Raw genomic sequence first — 14,727 nt, forward strand, 5'->3', positions numbered from 1 at the left:
TTGCTAACCTTTATATTAAATCTTTGAAATTTATAGCAAGTCCATCAGTAGCTAACCTTGCTAACCTTTATATTAAATCTTTGAAATTTATAGCAGAAAAATGAAAAACAAATTAGGATGGTGCATCTTAAGAGGTCAATTTAGTAAACAATTTAATATCAATAGACAAGGGTGGGTTAAATCACATTATGGTATCCTTCATCAAAAATTTGTGAGATTTCCTATTGGAAATTTCAGATAGTAAATTAAAAGCTAAAGTGAAATTACGGGCTTAGTATCAATATCTGTGTTGGAGGAGGTTGGCGATCAGACTTACCATTAGAAATGGGATGGGGGAGGAAACTGGAAGAAAAAGGGTGACTTAAGTTTTTTGGTGAACTCCTCAACACCTTCATCCCCTATGCTATAGTTTAAAAAATACCTAACATACATGCTTCTGAGCAGCTATTGTACAGCTATATGACATCCTTGCGTCCTTTATTATTTTTCATTCCTTCTGGCAGCCAGTAATAAATTACAGAACAGTGTAGAGGATATGCTTTACTAACTGGGGGCAGAGACTGACCAAAGAAAATAAAATCCTGATCAATCCAAGGCACAAAAAACCAACATACCAATTCCAGTAGGTCTACATCAACTAATTATCAGTTTTGAGTTCAGTTTACCTCTACAAATTAAAATAGTAAAACCACTCAGGACCTAAACTAACAAAACACCCGTGCAGAGATAATATTTCCTACTAACATAGGTTTTATACTATAATGGAGCCATCTGTTCTTTGAAATTAAACAGTATCCTCACCTGGGTTGGGGACTCAGTAAGTGCCTAATCATGCTTTTGTAGTATGTTGCAACTGTTTTGCTACTATATATACTGTATTTTTCGGCGTATAAGACCCTCCGGCATATAAGACGCACCCAATTTTAAAGGAGGAAAATCTAGAAAAAAAAGATTCTGAACCAAATACTGTAGTAAAATTTTTTATATCAACTGTATAAATTTAACAATTCATCCCCTTCTGATCACCCTGTGGGAGACACGCGCTGCAGCCAGGAGGAGAGGAGAGAAGAAGCACGCAGCATCGCGGGATCTCGGTATCGGGTGAGTATGATATTTTAATTATTTTTAAAAACTGTGTTCGCTGTATAAGACGCACCCACTTTCCCCCCCCAGTTTTGGGGAAGAAAAAGTACGTCTTATACGCCGAAAAATTGATGCAATTGATGTAATTGATGCAATAGAATGTCAGATTCATAGATGTCAGTAAGCTGTAAATCTAGTAAAAGAAGCACTTTTCTGATATTAACCACATTAGTGATTGTTAGATTTATCAGATCAGCAGTTGTGAATCTTAAGCTACGTACACACGGCAGATTTTTATCGCCCGATAATCAGCATCGGCCAAATATCGGGCGAAAATCTGCCGTGTGTACAGTCGGTGTCATCCATCGTCCGAACGACCGTCCTGCCGGATCTACGGACGATGGACGACAACCGATCCTAATGAAAGGAAAGGGGGAGAGCGCGCAGCAGGGTGCTGCTCCGTCACTCTCCCCCTCCCCTCTCCATAGAGCATGAACGGTGCTGTATGTACAGCACCGTTCATGCATCGTGCAGTCCCTTGTCGTTGGAAAGGATCGTGAAAGATCCTTTCCAACGACAAATATTGCAAGTGTGTACGCAGCTTTAGTTCATTGAAATTTGGGTAATTTGTTATGGCAGAAAATTCACCTAGTTACACTTGACCTTACTACAGTAAATGTTCCTGTGCATCATTCAAAGTACTCATCACATTTAGTGAATTTCTAAAAATACCAAAACCTAGGTAAGAGCTGCCATTTCAATAAATGTCTAGCTATATTTTAATCCTGATTTCATTAGCCCATAGTTGGTTTTTACATTCCCTAGAGACCAGCACTTCCAGCAGTTTACTTATCATTTCCTGGAAATCTAACTAATTAAGGAATTTAAATATTATATTTTATGTTGCTAGATACATACAGCCTCCTATTCCCCTGCAAGGAATTGACTCCCTGAGGCAATGAGGATTTTACTACAATACACAACCCCACAATTTGTGACAGTGATATCTGAGTATCTAAAAATTTTGCCCCAAAATATATATGAAATATAAATATTTCACATATCAGCAAGAGGCATATACAGTAAAAAGCAGTAAATCAGAAAAGAATGATTGCGGCTCATGTATTTTCTAAAATTGGACAAGTACTAGTAGATCTGTCTTGTCTCCTCTCTCCTTTCTAAATATCTCTGTTCATAAAATTAAATATATATTGGTAATTGAATCATGCCTATGTGTCCTAATTCCTTCAAATATCTATAAATGTATCTTCTGCCTGTTCCCACATAGGGCTCCTTTTATAAAACAGGGAATCTGACATTCCCTCAAACACTCCCTTGTGGGAATCAGCTACTGCCACTGAAACACATGGACCTGGTAGATTCCCATGAGGGAACGGGATTTCCTTGTTTTATAAATAGAGACCATACATTCATTTTTTAATACATATTGTGTGTTTACTAAAACGGTAAAGATATTATTAAAGGTACCTAACCTACATACATTGTTTTTTACCCTCTAAAAAATACTATTGTTCCCTCTAGCAATGAATGGTTCTTGCTTTGATTTTTAAACATAAATCTGAAAACAGCCAAGGCTAAAATCTGATAATCTGTTATAGATATTTTCTTCTTATGTTTTGATCATAAGACTGCACAGAGGGTGGGTGCTCATTGTCTATGGCCAGCATTTAATTATTTTGTGTATTTGGTTTTTGGGGCAATTTCATCTGAACTGCCCTTTCAGTTTGACTTCTAGAGCCAGAGGTGTATACTAAGCTTGGCCAAGAACCAAGATGTTAACCCAATTTTTGCAATCCTGCATGAATGTGCTTCTAAAATTCCTTTTCCAGAAAGCATGTTTTACCTTTTCCAGAAGGATATGTGATGACAGCTAATTATCCTCCAATTTATCTTAGGGCTAATCACAGAAGATATTTGGCAGTTTGGACAGCTTAGGGATTACCATAATTCCCCTTGTGTTGTCAGATAACAAATCATTATGGCAGACTAAGATATAAACCAGTTACCTATGATAAAATGTAATTTCATTGTTCTAACAATAGAAGACAGTCTCCAGGCAATACCCATATGTTCAAAAAAAGAAGTTTTACATACAAATAATACTTATAATATCTGTATCGCTTTTGTTCTTTAAATCATTCTAAAGGTTTTTAAATATCAATTTGGCATAAATGTACCCAAATTGAATAAATCTGAATTTTTGTGACATATATGCTGTCTTTCCTGTTTTTCTGACTATAGATGGCTGACATTTTAGAAAATACTTGCAGATGGAACCCACAGGCATATATATAAAAACTAATTTTACCTTTATGCTTGAAAAATGTATGCTAGTAACACTAGTAACGCTGCCCCACAACTGTACTGAAGAGCTTACATTTAGGATATAACTATTATAACATATCCTGATGAAGTTTGCCGACAATTAATATTGTTTGAAGTCAGAAGCCCTTTATCTGATTACGTCCTTTTTTGTGACATTGTGCATACTATGTAAATTTATCTTTTTAATGGTTCTGCTTGCTCCCTTGTTACCTGTACCTTAAAGTGGAAGTAAACCCAAAACTAACCCAAAACAATAAATTCACACTTACCTTCAATCCCGTAGATCCGTCTTCCGTCAGGGGGTTTCTTTCATTGGGTCCCGCGTCGTCCCGGTATTCGTCTTCAGCAGAGGGAGTGCCAGGCGCTTGCGTGAGATCGGCAATTTTTTTATTTTCCCTGTTAATGAAAGGGCTCTTTAGGAGCAGCTAAGAGCCTTATGGCATACCTATGTCACGTATCCCGGCAGGCTCTTGCCGCTCCGAATTATTCTTGATCACCTAGGCAAGCGAGAATTAAGGGGGCGGTGCTGCACCCTTTTTAAAAAAAAAAAAAATGCACAAACAGCATTTTTACTTTACATAAAAGGGTTGTCTACCCTTTTATGTAAAGTGAAAATTCTGAGTTTAGGTATGCTTTTATTAGCATCTATTCACTCTACTAGTTTTTAGTAGTGTTGGCAGCACAGCTGACTCAGAGGTTAGCACTCTCGCCTTTGTGGTAGTAGATCCAAGGTTCAAATTTTAACAAGGACACTATCTGCAAGGAGATGTAGGTTTTACCTGTGTTTGCGTGGGTTTCTTCCTCCAGGCACACCGGTTTCCTCCCACATTCCAAAAACATGCAGTTAAGTTAATTGATTTTTCCCTCCAAATTTGACTGTAATAAAGAGGTATACCCATGGTAGGGACATTTAGGGACAGATAGTGACATGAATATAGATCTTGTAAAGCGGTATGTAATATGTCAGCACTACATAAATGCAAGTTAATAATAATTAAAAGTCCTTATATTCTCATTTAGATGACTCAGATTTGCCAGCTTCTTCAGACTTTCAAACCCTTTAGTTGGAGAACCAGCTGCCATCACCCTAATGCATAAATGCCTTAAAAACAGCAGGATCACCAGGTATTTTTTTTTTTTTGTTTGTTTAATGAAAGCTACTGATTTAAAAAGATTGAAAGCTATTTTTGAAACTATGTTAACCTGCTTAACTTAGATGTGTGCCTGTTTTTTCAAAACTTTGAAATCCATATTTTACCTTATGTCCAACCTTATTGTTGACAAGGTAATCCCATAGTGCTAAAGATTCAAACTGTAGCCCTGTAATTTAGCCTTTAGGGCAGGAGTCCCAAACCATGACTAGTGGGCCAAGGGCTATGCTAAACCGGGTCGGAGCTACCCTCGTTGCCTGCAGTCTTCATTGTGTGAGGAAGGATCTGTGCCTTCTCTCCTGCCAATCACAAAAGTCAGCTTGCATGATTGGTTGAACAAAATGACAGGTGAGAGGACACAGATGCTGCCCATCAAAGCCAAAACTGCAGCCCTCACATTTATACAACCCCCCCGCAAAAAAAAAACTTTCTAGGAAACTGATCCGTGGTGCAAAAAAAGTCATGTAACATGAGCAAGTTATCTGCAGCAAATATTAACTGTTCCAAATGCCAGCAATTACCAACAATGTGCCTGCAGTTTAAATGTAAGAATTGTTGGCTAAATTGAATGACAAATTGTAGCTAAGCCCATAGAAGTTCATGTAAAGAATTTGTTGCTGGTGATCCTTTAATAGAAACTTCTGAGATGAAACGACTGAACTAAAAATTGCTTTAAAATTTGTGAATTAATGTTTCTATAAAAGATAACCTTAATTTTCATGAGAAATCACTAAAAAGAGAAATAAAGTAATTTAGACAGTTTTCCCCATTACAGCTATGTGTAAAAGGTATGTGCTCCATTAATGAGCAATAATAGAAAAGAAATTAAACATTACTTCCTTATAAAATTACTTGGCAGATGGTCCATTCTGTTAGCACAGCCACACTTATTGTACATTCCTCCACAAGCCAAAAGAAATCAGCCACTGACTGAGCAGGCTAATAGATAAGTAGAAATTCTCAAGCAATGAACAGAACGAATGCGGCTGAATGCTCAGAAAGGCCTGTTTGTCTTATGAGGGCTGCTGTGTTAAAGACAGCCTCTGCAGAAGTTTTTCCTTAAAAAGCAAATGCAATTAAGAGTTTAGGAATCAGAGATTTAAAAAAAATTCAATAGATAAGTAAAGTCTAAATGAGAGGCATTCAATACATATAATCAGTTGGCCTTTCTGCTTCAGTACACAGCAAGTTGTGAAAATGTCAGGAAATTGACATTACAATGATGTTACAATCATTTTCCATGCACTGTAATAAGTGAATAGGACAGCATAATAAATGCTGCTTTTTACATAACCGTTCCCCATTCATTGTATATTGCTTCTTTCAGAAAAGCTACAAAGGAACATGAAATTTAAATTCAGAATGTTAAACAGACACAGCGGATGATAGAGTGATTAAGGGGCACTTGTGTAGGACTATTTTTATGGCTGGTTAGGTAAATACATTTATTCAATATTTATGAATTGACAGCTAAATAGTGAGGTTTGTCCATGTCTATACCTATTGGGGAAAGTATTGGCTCTTAAGGCATCAGACATCTCTATTCTATATTTTTAAATAATTATGCTGGTTGCCATTTTCTTATCGCAGCTTACCACTTTTTGGGAGGTGGTGGCGTCCCAAAAGGGCATTGTACAACCAATCAAAAAGCACATGTAAACATTCACAAATGCAGACTATACAATGGGACTTATTTATTAAGGCTCTCCAAGACTGGAGAAGATTTCTTAATATAATTTCCTATATTTAGCAAATGTTTTTAATCCTTGACCAGATCCATTCCAGGCTTGGAGAATCAAAAATCAGGCCCAATGTGTGTATTTTATATTCCTTCGAGGTTATAGGAAAAATATGGCTGTTTCTAGGTAAAGTATTTCCTTGGCTTCCTTTCCGGCAAAAGGCTTCCTGTCCGGCAAAAGGCATTCCTAAAAAAATTAGGACGTTTACTACTTCATCCATAACCAACAAAAACAAACCCCTCTACACACACTTTAGGGTTGAAAAGACTAATTTCTATCTATCTATGCAGGCTGTGTGTTGTTCATCCTCCCACATCACAAGTTTGTCTGACACTAAATATTACACTATGCAGTCTCTAATGGTTTAAAACAAACACAATGCCCCTCGTAATCAGGCACCATGTGATCATTGCCTAGGCTTGTGTCACATGATGGGTGTACAGGAATAATGTCTATGTATTGCATGTATTGAAAATGATGATGTGAGGTAGTAACATAGAGATTCATGTGGATCCTGCCATGTGTAAGAAAATGAATGGAGATTCTCTGTGCATGTTCCAGCACACTATAATAGTTCCTCAGCCTAATACTGACTGTAAGTCCTCCCAGCTATGTGCTACAATCATAGAAATACAGTTGGGACAATTTAACCTATAAATTTCCTGCTGGTGCTGCCTGATATAGAAGATTCAAATTAACCACTGTGCGGCTTCTATTATTTGCATGCAGAACTACAGTTACAATGTATTACTGCAGGCGCCTGTAATGTGTGAGAGGGGAGTGGGGAGGGGCAGAGATATCTCACCTCCTGTTCCATAGACGCAGGTGATGCCGAAAGTACAGTTCCCGGCATTACTTTTGTCTATAAAACAGTGAATAGAACAGAACAACAATGCGGGGCCACGCATAGGCCGCTGGTCTAGAGATGCATAGATGCAAGTGATGCCGGAAATTGTAGTGTCGGCATCACTCAGGCGGGACAGATGCAATTCATTTTCAGAATTCTTTGGGGGGCCAAAAACAGGACCTTGCGGGCCAGAGTTTGACTCCCCTGTGGTAAATCATAGACCTAATAACAGCATGAAATGCCAAGCTGCAATACCTAAAGCTAGTAAAGTACTTTCTTGTATTAAAAGAGGAATAGACTCCAGAGAATTGGGTCAGCTCTAGAAAAGTCTTGTAGCCATTATCTAGGGATAGATATTAAGGGATGTAATTCAAGAAGGTTAGAGCATTCATGAATATTTAGGAGCAAATAAAGGGTGTGCCCATCTTTGCTGAATGGTATACTTTCAAAGCTAATTGAACCTTAAAATAACCAAATACCTTCCAGGTACATCAAAACCAAGGTTCACTAAGTCTTAAAAATCAGCCCCAGTCTGAGTGTCTGCCAGCATTTTGCATAGTGGACCCTAGCTCTCCATGGAGAAGCAGTATTCTTTTTGAAGAAGTCCAACACTCCCTGCTGAGTTGTAGATGGAGCTCTTTAATCAGTGAAGAAATTGGACTAATTGCAAAGCTATAGGTTTACTTAGTAGGGAGCACAGTATACCTTTGCAAAAAAAAATAAAAAAAGAGCAAAAGTCAAACTCTAAAGCTGCTGGCACTGAAGATTAATTTGGACTTAAAAACATATCTACACCCAATACAAAAATTAAATATTTATTGCAGCTCACCAGCCCTTAAAAGTAGTGGCTGCATTGGTTTTGTCTTCAGGGCTACTCCTTAATTTTAATTTTGGGATTTTGCCAGTAAAACATTTATGGCCCTAGAGTGACCATGCCAACCTCTCCCTAATGAACCAAGGAAGAGGTTCTGTAGTCCTTGGAGATAACTGGTATTATGGCTGAGAAATGCCATAGATAAATGGGAGAGAGCACAGGCAGCAAGTCACCTGGCAAGATTTCAGGTAGGATCAGGTATTTTTTGCACATGAAGCAGATTTAACATAACACAAAATGTATATTTAGCAAGCCAAAAGGGAAAAAATGTTGAAATGTTGGGGTTTACATACACTTTAACACCTACTGAACCATCTATGGAATAATTACAACAACATTATCTATTAAAGATAACTAATTAAAATATTTACAATTTTTTCCTGCCATGCAAAATTTAATATGATTGACATGAACAAAGTGGAGCTATTGCATAATAAATCCAGTATGTTTGAAGCAGACAATTATCTGCTCACATAGCACATAGCTCTGTAATTGTAAAGAATTTTGTTTTTTCTCCAAGAGAAACAGTGTATGTCACTTATTGGACTCCATTAATTGTTACAGCAATCTGGAGGAAAACACAGAGCAAGTGAATAAAAGAAGCAAAAAAACAAGTACCGGTATAATGGTTAATATATTGATTCTGATCAGATATTATTGGGGCTAGATTTTACAGTGAAGATGCATGACACCAGAGTCATGGTCCAAATGTACGGTGCTGGGGGGAGGGCAGACTACCATTAAGTTTTTCTGGCAGTCATAAATAGTTTTTTCAACACACTTTGAATGTTCATCTAGGGCTCCTAGATGATGATATATACATTATTTTACCTGGGTAGGTTACAGGTGAATTAGATTTCAGATTTTTACCTAAAGCATTGTCTTTGCAACAAGAATTCTCTTTATGTAGAACCCTGCATAACCAATATGCAATGTACAGGTGGCTATTACTTACTAGGCCAAGGACATTTTATGCTTATATGTGCAGTCAGTGTATGTCTATAACAAAATTGTCTATACCTCTACAAAATTTTACTTACTCTAAAAAGAATGGCATCAACACGTCACAAATAAGGTAAAATAATAAAACCTTACATTTTCGAAATTCACAAAGAAAAAAAATATGTAAGAAAGGTTTTGAACATTCAATTAGTAGGAAGTCCACTCGCACTTTCATTGTATTGTGTACTTTAGGGGGCATGAACCTTTTGGCATTTAAACTCAGAACTGTAAAAGGCGTATGCTAGTAACAGTGGTCAAATATTAAATTGTTATTAGTTAAGCAGCTTTTTAATAATAGTCATCAAAAATAGCTAGATTGTCAGCTTTGTGTACAATACAGTTTTAATGTTTTACCTTACAATGCATAAATGAACAAAGCATACCCATTACTATGCCATGGTTCATTGAACATACAAATATGATGGCAAACTCAATACTTCTAATGAACTTGATGTCCCTTGAAGCCTGTGAAAACCATTTTATTTTATCTAGAAAACTGATACAAATGTTTCATGCAGCATCCCAAAAATTATATGGCTATATAACAACTGTGTTGCTGTATATTATTACATTCTACAAATACTATATATCTTTTGTCAATATCATGGATAATGAGCATTAGAAGTTGAATTGGTTTCTCTGCTTTTATTAAGTATTATTATTATAGTTACTATTATTATTTTAATTGACCCTGCCATGGAGAAACAACTTCAGGGTAAGTAACTGTCCCTCCATTGCATATGTAAAGTGATCACGTGTTCTTTGCCTACTGATGAACAATTCTGTTATCATCTAATGAACCGGAATATTATCACTTGGAATTACAAAGCCATACTATCTCCTGCAGTGGTTTGCATATATTTCCAGGGAAAGATTACCTTAAAATCTGTCTACCATGTGATATTCCTAATGATTTCTTTATATATAGATATATATATATTTATATATATATATATTTTTTTTTATTTATTTATGTATTTTTTATTTATATATATGCAGTTTGCATTTTTATTACTATGACATTCCTCTGTCATATGTAAAGTGTTGTGACTGTTTGCTGCACTGAGCCAGTGAGGTGATGCTATCCATCCATTAGTAATATACTGTGAAAAGCAGACGTGTTCATTAATAATGTGTAAGCTCAAATCATGAAAGCCTGATACCCAACAGCTTATGGCATCAGGTCTAGGGAAATGATTTCTCAGCAAATATTACATGACATACCAATACTTTTAGCTGCTTCCATTTTTTGCTTAGTATAGGCTGTGACTATACAGCTCAGTGCAATATTGTGATCCATAATGTGGATATCATGTTACAGCTAGACATAGGGGGAAAGCAAGTTTTTACAGAAGCCTGGAGAATCTCTAGACATGGTATATAAAGGCAAGGTCAAAGATAACCGCTCAAACAATAGCCAAGTATGATCTTATCAGCGGCTATTCACCCTAAACAATTATTCTTCTCTGAATGACCACCTACTGTTTAGCTCAGTGAAAGGTACGGTACTTTATTTCTGTTTCAGATGACAGTGATGTCAATGCTTTTTGCAGACAATGATGTCACCAAAGATTTGCCTATAAAACTTGCTGCTATACGGTGACAATCAATAGGTGAGCACTGCGCTTCTTTTCGGAAATACAGTATGCATAATATCACAAAATGAAAGTGTAAAACCCACTGTTACCGTACATTGTCAGTTAGTAGTTCTTGTGTGGTTTATTTAAAATACGTAATGTGCAAGCCATTGTTTAATAGCTGACGCGTTTCCGTTTTCTAGAGGCTGGCCATTCCCTGGCTGAATGAGGCCTTAATCTATCTTGGCATGAAGAAGAAAGATTCGGACTAATGGGTTGACACACAGGTGACGTATTGCTTGACATCATGGTAAATATGGACTGGAATTTTAATTCCTATAGCAGCTTCTTGTTTTACTGCAGCAACACCTGTTTGGTCTTGCTCCATGTATTAGTAAATTGCTGTGACCCTTCAGCTGTTTCTGGTGCCCATGTGAAGTATTCCAAATAGAGTAAGGATCCATATCCTGAATCAATACACCATTTACTTACTGTACAGGATAAAGCTGAGGTGCCATGGCATAAGGTAAGAAATAAGCCTTATGCTGTGCCAAGAGGGCACTGGCTGAGAAAAAGTTACCACTTGGTTTCCTATAAATAACGACCCAGCTATCGAGATGTCATGATGGGCTCCTGCCCATGACTTGTTACCAAACACACTGGACATCTTTTGTCTGAGGTTGCAGTTTTGATGATTATACAATATGACTCCACCAGATTCAGAGTTCATTTGGCCAAGCTGGAAATATTTGGGCAATCCCTTGCCAATGTAGAGATGAACGTTGAGCTGAGGGTCACAGCAAATTAACACAAGCACGAGTGTGTTCATCAGTTACACAGAATAAAAAAATATTTCTACAGCTTGCTAATAACTGACTACCATCTGTCTGTGAATGCTGCCCATTTAATAAAACATTCCTATTCCTCTAGTGGAGATGGCAGCATTCCGGCTATCAAGCTCATCCTCTAACTTCACTGCATTGCAAGTCACTAAGATTGAAGCATTGAGGCATGACTGTAAATGCATTGCTGTCTTGCATATAAATAGCAGGTCACTTATGCACCAAATACTGATTTTGGTGGATCAGATCAAGGCCAGACACTAATGACAGGTAGGATACATTATAACAAAGTCAAGGATGGGAATGATGCAATGTCTGGACTATGAAATATTTTTGTATGGAATTGTTGTTACTGTTTTCACTGTACTGTTCATCAGGTTAAAGGGAATGAAGAAACAAGCGCCCCAACATGCGGCTAGCCTCTAATTAGATAAAATCCTGCTTTGCTGAGGTTGTTTTAGTCTAATCTTACAATATAACACTAAATTTATTCTGTGAATCATTTTTCACAAATAACACCAATGTCCAGGCACAGAAATGTTGATTTCATGCAGCATTCTGCTACAGAGCCGGCACAAAATGAGTTTGCACTGCCAATCATTTAGCAATGATGGTGTGAGTTTTTTTTTATTTAGGTGGAAACAATTGTGAAATTGATCAGTGTGCCATAAAATTTATTTTACTTTGATTTCCTTTTTAATCCTAGCTAGCACCTCTGGGTGTTAAGTAGAAATAAAATGCTGGATTATTGGAGCGACAAAAAGCGAACGCCCCAAAGACACTACTAAAAAAAGTATAATATTGGACGTTGCTTGTCATTGTGAACGTGGCATGCACAATCTGATAAGGTGATAATGCATCCCATTCTGCATTGGGTGATGTAAGAATAAACATTTCATTTTTGGCATGAATTAAAAGAACTTTGTTAATGGGAAAGGCATACATGTGAGCGATCCAACATCATTAATGTATTTATTGTAAGCCCACATGCCTCATTGAGTCTGTGATGAAATGCCTGAGCTTGGGAAGATTCTTCTTCCAGCTGGGTGGCTCATCTACAAATCCTGAAATATAATGAGAGCTAGGGAGGCTGCAAGAAGTGCTGCTCACATGTCAAGCTATGGGAAGTGTGAATAATAAGAAATACCTGGCATGTGTTCACACAGGGAAGATACTACTAGAGCCATTTACAGAGGCCAGATCAAGGATGCTGAGTGACACCTGTCACCATGGTGACACCATCACTTGCAACCTGCTGCTCTCCATTTCTAAGAGGTTCTGCAGCAGCTCGGGCTCCCAAGTTCCCTGTGTAATTGGGATGCAATCTAAGACAATGCTGTGACTATAGTACAGAAAGATGAATTACCTTGTGGATTGGCGCTGATGAAGACGCGGACGCACTTTCCTGTGGGTACCAGATGAGGGGGGAGTGCAAGTAGGTTCCCAGTGAAGGCTGCTCTTCTGACTGCGGTGTCCCGGGTGCAAGGCACTCTGCTGCTGGCTCCTGAGGGCCACATATCACCTGTTCTGTCCTCTGCTTCAGGGATGCATGCCAAGAGAAAGGACACAAGTATTGGAGTCAGTGCTGTGCCACTTCCTGCCCACTGGCACCCACCTCAGCAGGGCTCACAGCCATACCCCGTGTATTGCAAGACTCCGGGCACCCCTCATACACCCGGTGCCCGCAATCCCGCCTGGTGCTCTATACAGCCCGCTACTGCTGCTGGGAACATGTGACTTGGGCGAATCTTCACTCCCCAGCCTGCCCTCCTCTCTCCATCATCCCTGCCCAGATACACAGAGGAGGGGCAACACTGCAACCCACCGCGGGACACTTCTCATGGGCACCGGCAGCGCTCACAGTGTGCCGCACCTGGGCTGGGTCACGTGTCACCAGCAGACCTACCCCCCAAATCCTTCCATTCTACCTGCACCCAAGTCTCTTGTATAGTAAGTGGTGTTAGTGGTGTCCTTCCATCACAAAGCTGGAGAATAAATGAGTGCTATCATTAACCCATGGATAGAATAAACATAACACCTCCAGCTTCCAAATCAAAGGCTTTTCCAGCATCTCTCTGCATGACAGTGTGGAACTCCTCACCCCTCCCTGCTGGCCTGTGATGCTAAAACTAGTGCAGGTTTAACCCTTGCAGCTGCAGGGAAACCCCACTTTCAGCATATGATGTATAAAGAAAAGGAGTTGGTAGGAGATCTAAATCTTCTTTAGTAGCAAAATAATCTTTTCTGTGTAATACATATAGGAGAAAGTGAACAGGCAACACAACACATAAATGTAATGTTTTTTGTTAGTGATATTAAGTTTAAAATAGTTACAATTATACACAGAGTACATGACCACCAACGTAGAAATTTTTCCCTCTTTGTGTTGTAAGGATGCCATTTAAAGCGTACCTAAACTCAGAATTTTCACTTTTCACAAAAGGGTAGAGAACCCCTTTATGTAAGGAAAAAAATATGTTTTTTTTTTGTTTTTTTTTTAAAAGGTGCAGCACCACCCCCTAATTCTCAGCCGCCTAGGCGGTCGAGAATGAATGGGAGCGCAAGGCCTCCAGGGATACCTACGTCAGGCATTCCGGGAGGCTCTCGGGCACTCCATCTCCACATGTTGGGCATGCACAGAAGGACCCTTTTTGCTCAAAGAGAAAAATTTGCTGATTTCACGCATGCACAATGAGATTGGCAAATTATTTTTTCATCCTACATCACCTGATCTTACGCCTGGGTCCGGTGACATAGGATGAAAAACTCGGAAGAAAAGACAAAGATGGCAGCACTCAGAGCGCCAGCTCCTGGGACGACGAGGGACCCAATGCTGGACACCCCCTGAGAGATTGGACTGCCCTGTGGGATTAAAGGTAAGTGTGTTTTTGTTTTTTTTTTGTTTTTGTGATTATAATTCCTCCTTAAGCCATCCAGACTATTTCAGTTGGTATTTAATTGGCCCCGACAGGAAATTGACTGGAGCAGATTTGAGATTACCTGCTGCATGTGATCCTTTATACTCCTGGTGTTCCATGTCCCTGGACCTCTCTCCCATTGGGGCTGATTTATTAAAGCTCTCAAAGCCTGGAGCGGATACACTTTCATCAGTGAACCTGAGTGATCCAGCAAATCTAGAATGGATCTGGTCCAGGATTGAAAACCTTTGCTAATAAATAGCAAATGACTTTTAAGAAATCCATTACAGGTTTGCTGGATCTCCCAAGTTCACTGATGAAAGTGTATCCACTCCAGCCTTAATAAAT

At 38.5% G+C, this 14,727-nt stretch overlaps 1 protein-coding gene across 1 annotated transcript in view; it reads right to left on the reverse strand.

The window, feature by feature from the left end:
- Positions 1-13,290, reverse strand: part of NWD2 (NACHT and WD repeat domain containing 2) — a 146,436-nt gene extending 133,146 nt beyond the window's left edge. The window contains exon 1 of the mRNA XM_072406347.1: positions 12,828-13,290. Within this exon, the coding sequence (XP_072262448.1) occupies positions 12,828-12,978 (151 nt within the window). The 5' untranslated portion in view covers positions 12,979-13,290. The remainder of the gene's footprint in view (positions 1-12,827) is intronic.
- Positions 13,291-14,727: the final 1,437 nt, after the last annotated feature.

The sequence above is a fragment of the Pyxicephalus adspersus genome, chromosome 3, assembly GCF_032062135.1.
Source record: "Pyxicephalus adspersus chromosome 3, UCB_Pads_2.0, whole genome shotgun sequence".
NCBI lineage: Eukaryota > Metazoa > Chordata > Amphibia > Anura > Pyxicephalidae > Pyxicephalus > Pyxicephalus adspersus.